The sequence below is a fragment of the Echinops telfairi genome, unplaced genomic scaffold (genome assembly GCF_000313985.2).
Source record: "Echinops telfairi isolate 266 unplaced genomic scaffold, ASM31398v2 ScPeMD7_70;HRSCAF=299, whole genome shotgun sequence".
Lineage (NCBI taxonomy): Eukaryota > Metazoa > Chordata > Mammalia > Afrosoricida > Tenrecidae > Echinops > Echinops telfairi.
Genome location: NW_022103968.1, coordinates 26,396,306 through 26,401,259, shown reverse-complemented (window position 1 = coordinate 26,401,259; position 4,954 = coordinate 26,396,306). Strand labels below are relative to the sequence as shown.

At 60.1% G+C, this 4,954-nt stretch overlaps 1 protein-coding gene across 2 annotated transcripts in view; it reads right to left on the bottom strand.

Annotated features, from left to right (window-relative positions):
- Positions 1-4,954, bottom strand: part of PSD (pleckstrin and Sec7 domain containing) — a 14,874-nt gene that overhangs the window by 6,045 nt on the left and 3,875 nt on the right. Inside the window, exons 6-11 of one of the 2 annotated variants that reach the window (XM_030886019.2) lie at positions 3,956-4,384; positions 2,566-2,760; positions 2,342-2,422; positions 2,055-2,167; positions 1,504-1,562; positions 1,293-1,382 (exon numbers count right to left, since the gene is read on the bottom strand). In XM_030886019.2, coding sequence (XP_030741879.1) covers positions 1,293-1,382; positions 1,504-1,562; positions 2,055-2,167; positions 2,342-2,422; positions 2,566-2,760; positions 3,956-4,384 — 967 coding nt within the window. The remainder of the gene's footprint in view (positions 1-1,292; positions 1,383-1,503; positions 1,563-2,054; positions 2,168-2,341; positions 2,423-2,565; positions 2,761-3,955; positions 4,385-4,954) is intronic. The other variant, XM_045291527.1, reaches the window with a different exon arrangement.

Here is a 4,954-nt window from a genome sequence, read left to right as displayed (position 1 = left end):
GCTGGGGGCGGGGACGTGGCAAAATGGAGGCGCCGCCGACAGAGAGGGGCTCTCTGCTGCGAGTGGGGAAGCGCCCCGGAGGGGACAGGTCTGGGGAAGCTGGGAGTCCCTAGGCCTGGGGGTCCTGAGTGGGCTACCCGGGGAGCATCCCAAGCTTCCTCCTGGGCTGGTGGTGGGGTGAGGGCAGAGGCCAGCTTGCTTCCCCGCGGGGCCCCTTTTCACCCACCGAGCCGGGAGGGCACTCAAAGTGCTGGTGGAGGGCAGGCTGGAGACAGCCCTGGAATTGCCCTGGTCCCAATTCGCCGGCCCACAGACGCCCTAAATGTCCCTCAGTATATCCCAAGTCACGTATGCACACCCAGGTCAAAGCATACTCCCCAAGTCACCAGATGCACTAACTCACTGCCACAGTCAGAGGTACCCGCGTCAGACCCAGTAATTCTGGAGGTGTGCACCTCACCGGGCCACATACCAGGCCCACAGCCCAATTCAGGCACCCTCAGAGTCGGGCAGATCTGCCGTACACACCGCAAATCAAACCCACCCCTCTCAGATACACCCCAACTCGCAATAAACACCGCTACTCATGCGTTTCCCACCCCAGCTGACTCAAGGACACCCCGCAGTGGAACAGATGTGCCCGTGGCCTGAGACCCCTTTCTCGAGCCCTGGGAGTTTCCTGGTAAAAGAGCACCCCATCCAAGAGTGAAGTGACCCTACCCTGCCTCCCGTGTGTATCTGACCCTCCCGTGCGGGCAACTGGAGAGCCAGGAGGCAGTATCCTGTCCCAGCTTAGCATTAACTCTCCGCAAGGCCTCCGAAAAGCCTTTGTCTCTCTCCAGTCCGCTGCCCCAGCATCCCTCCAGCTCTAGCGCAGCGGTGTTAGGAAGGGCTGACATGGCCCTATACAATGGGTGGGGGGCAGTGTACTGTGTACCCCCTCCCCATTCAGGAACCCCTCCCACCCTCAAGGAGCTCAGGAGGAAATGCACTGCTGACGGCAAATGCAGGGTCTGGGGCCACCTGGTCACATGTTTTTGAGAGCCGTCTCCCCTCCCCCGCCCAGCCACGACTGCACGCGTGTGCGCATGTCCCGAGCCAGCCTACATGTGGGGGCTGGGGTAAGGGGCGGTCCCCGGGTTGAGTCACGGGAGCCGAGCCCAGGCTCCTGTGGTAGCAACAACAGCAAGGGCGTGGGGGGGGCGTGGGGGAGCGCAGCCGGCTCCTCCCTCCCTCCACCTGGTACCCCCATTCCTCCTTCACAGCTCCTTCTACTCTTCCCTGGCCCCCACCTTGAGCAGCTCCCTGGGGAAGTCTCCGCCTTCGTTAAGGCCCTCCAGGTTCCCAATGAAGTCCCCGCAGGTCATTCGCTTCCCGATGTTCTAAGGGAAGGTGCAGAGGTCTGAGCTTGGGGGTGCAAGAGAACCTCCAGGCCAGGAAGTCTCTGGACCTGGGATCTGCTTCCTGCCTCCAGGGAGCCCCCTCTCCTGCACACCCACTCACGTGGCCATGGAGATCCGTGTTCAGGAGCATGAGGGCGCAGGTGAGCGTGTGGGCACCGTCTGCGGGAGAGCGCACATCAGCCTGGGCCTCCTGGGGGAACACAGCCCCCCCCTCCAGACATCTCCGAGGTACTGGGGGCGCAGAAACTCTCTGCCTCCGCCCCCCCTCCCCTCAAACACACACACACACACACACACATCTGCCAGTCTAGGCACTAAACGCACATCCAAGCTAGTCTGGCCCACAGCCCTGCAGCCTAGGGTGGCCACACAGAGGACCCCCTCCAGCCAGCCCTGTCCTGCATAGGTATGTGAGCAGCTGCCTGCAAACTCACTTGCCACAGGTCTCTGCACAAGGCACACCTGATGCCAGCAACACGTGTACATGCAGCCAGCACTGCACATGTGTAAAGGAGAGTGGTCTGCACACGGGCCTGCAAGCACTGCCTTCACTCACTAATGTACACACACACACACACACACACACACATACACACACACACACTGCCCCCCAGATCTTCTGGCTGGGTGACCAGCTGCGTCAACCCTCACCCTCTGAGGACAAGGCGCTGGGATTGCACTGGAAGTATCGTTGGGAAAAGTGGGCCAGCACACGCTCCCGCTCCTGGGTCTCACCCATTAAGGCCAGCTCTTTCAGAAAAACCCTGGGGAGGGGAAAAAGGAAAAGTGTCAACCCAACCCAGGTCCCCTGGGCCCCCTTCCCAGGCAGCACAAGCCCTTGGTTTTGGGGAAGAGTTAGGTCACAGCAGGCTGGGGGAGGCATAGGGGTTGGAGTGCCCATGACTGAGGCTCTGCACCCCAGAGGGCCCAGCCCCTACCTGAGAGCTTGGTCCAGAGTCATGCCCGTGAAGACAAAGAACTTGAGGTACTCCCCAGCCACTAGTCTGCTGAAGTCATTGCTGTGCGCAGGGCAGAGAGAAGAGTGGTGTGAAGAGGGAGAGTGTCAGAAATTCGGGGTGAGACCCAGGGTGTTGGGCGGAGGGAGTGGAGGCTACAGGATAGATTCGCACCCCCGTCCTCCACCCCAGCCTAGGGGCTTTACTTCTTGCCCAGGTGCCGGGCCACATCAGCCTTCCGGAAGCCGTCCAGCCTGTACAGCCGCTTGGCTAAGCGCTGCGCCGCTGCCAGGTCTGCCTTCTGCCCATTGGACAAGGTGTCTGTACTTCCCAGGGCCAGCTGCTCTGTGCTGTCCAGCTCTGAGTCCGAGTCGGACACCAGCTGGCTCAGGGGTAGTTCACTGCAGGGTAGGACACCAGCTCAGGGGGCGGTGGGGAAGGGGGAGCAGGCCCTTAGGAGGCCACCCAGGTTCCCCTCTACTTCCAGACCCAGACAAGAGAAAAGAGGCTGTTTTTTTCTCCTGGGAAGAGATTTTACAGGTTCTCTCCATGAATTGACTTCATCTTTACTTCCTCTCTGTGGAAGTCCTGCCTCAAGTCTAACCCACACCCAACTTGCTGCTGTGGGAGTTCTGACTACATCCTCCAAGCTCCCAGGGGCTTTGGTTTGCTGGTACACCAGATTCCCCATCCCCACACTGGCCCTACACAGACCACTGTCCCTGAGAAGGGGGAAGGAAGTGGGATGGATGGGCTGTCCGGGAGGACACAGTGACAGCCAGGACATAGATAGGAAGGCAGCAGGGACACCCTAGGCCTACTCCTGGCTTCCTCTCCCCTTTTGAATAGAGGAGCCTTCTCCCTCCAGCTTTCTCCTCTTCCCCCACAAGTAGCAGGCTCTGGGATGGGAGAGCCTGGGGGTCAGGGTATGCTCCCTCACCCCCTTCCTTCTCCTCCCCTTTCCTCCCCACCCCAGCTGCTCTACTGACAAAGCCACCTGTCACCCCAGAGACAGAGGCCGGAAACTCCTGGTTGCTAGGCAACCCTGTCTCTCTGGCCACCCCCTCCTGTTGTCATGGCTTCCATGACTGAGAGGGTAACTGGAGGAGAAGGGGGAACAGAAAGGTTAGACTAGTGAAAGGACTTCCTGGCAAAAGGTGGGAGACTCCTGATCATGAAAGAGGAGGGGGGAGTGATTGGGGAGGGAGGGAAGGGAGAGGCTGGAGGCTCCATCTTTGGGAGAAGCCTCCCTGCTGGGTGGGAGTAAAGTGACAAGAATTCTAAGCAGGTTCAGGTGCGGCTGCCTGGGGAGAAAAGGGCCTTCCTGGAAGGAAACTGGAGGGGTGGGTGGTGCATTCTCAGGGGTCTTCAATCTAGAATCATGTCTTTTTAAGTCACTGGGACCAAAGGGGGCTGTTAAGGGCTCCTGAGAGTCAGTGGAAGTTACGTAGTCTCCGTGGGGAAAGAGACATCTGTAGCCCTTAAGGACTCCCACTCTGGGGTCAGAGAGACGAACACCACCCCAGGCTCAGGCTCTGCCCCTGTAGTCAGCTGCTCTTGGGGTCCTGAGGCCCCACAGCTGTGGGAATCACTCACCTGCCCAGGGGTGCTGCCCCCAGCCCAAAGCTGTCCTCAGAGTGGCAGGGACTAGAGGGCGCCCTCTCTGGGGCCAGCTTGGCGCCAACCTCAGCCTCCTCCTCTCTCTGTGTCCAAGGCCCATCAGAGCTGGTACCAGAACCTGGCTCAAGAGGGGCAAGTGGGGCAGGAGCAGAGGGGTCAGGCCGGGGGGCAGGGGGCTGTGGGGGCAGCTCGAAGGTGAAGAAGGGACTCTGAGTTGGGCCAGGTGAGGCCAGGGCTTCCAGGGAGGCGAGGCTGGTATAGGAGGTGCCTTTGGCCCTGTGGGACTCCAAGATGGCCTCAAACACACAGCTGAAAGAGTCAGGCCCGTCTGCTGAGGGGCTGGTCCCAGGTAGGAAGGGCACCGGTGACTTGAGAGGCCCCGGGTGAGGCATTCGGGTCCCTGGCCTGCAGGGGTGGGAGAATGTGTGATTGGGACACCAGCCATGTCCATGTGGGGCAGATCTTGGGCCCAGTGACTCGGAGCCCTCCCACTGATTCTGTGAAAGGACTGTCACCCCATTTCACAAGCAGAGAGAATAAAGCTCAAAGAGAGGAGAGGTCACTTACCTCAGGCCACAGAACCAAGAGTCAGACCTCTGAGCCCGTCTGACCCCGTGCTGAAGCCTCCCCTGGTGCCTGTGCCCAGCCCCACTCAAAGAAGACAGGGCCCCACCCAGGTTTCCTGGTGTCCCTGGGCACCCCAGGCCTACCCCAGCACCCAATCCTCTCCTCCCTGTTAATCTCCCTTCCTCCTCCTTCTCCCTGATCCGCTCCCCTCCTGCCATCCCTTTTCTATTTCTGGCAACATCTTAGGAGAAGAAGCTGAGTCTCTGAGTTGCAGTGGGGTGTGAGACTGGAAAGGAAACCCCCACATACCTCACTCTCTCTCACCCGGACTCAAGATCTGGACTGAGGCGCTTGATTCAGGCCTCTGGTCTCTGGCCTCCACATACACACTGCACCACACATAAAACA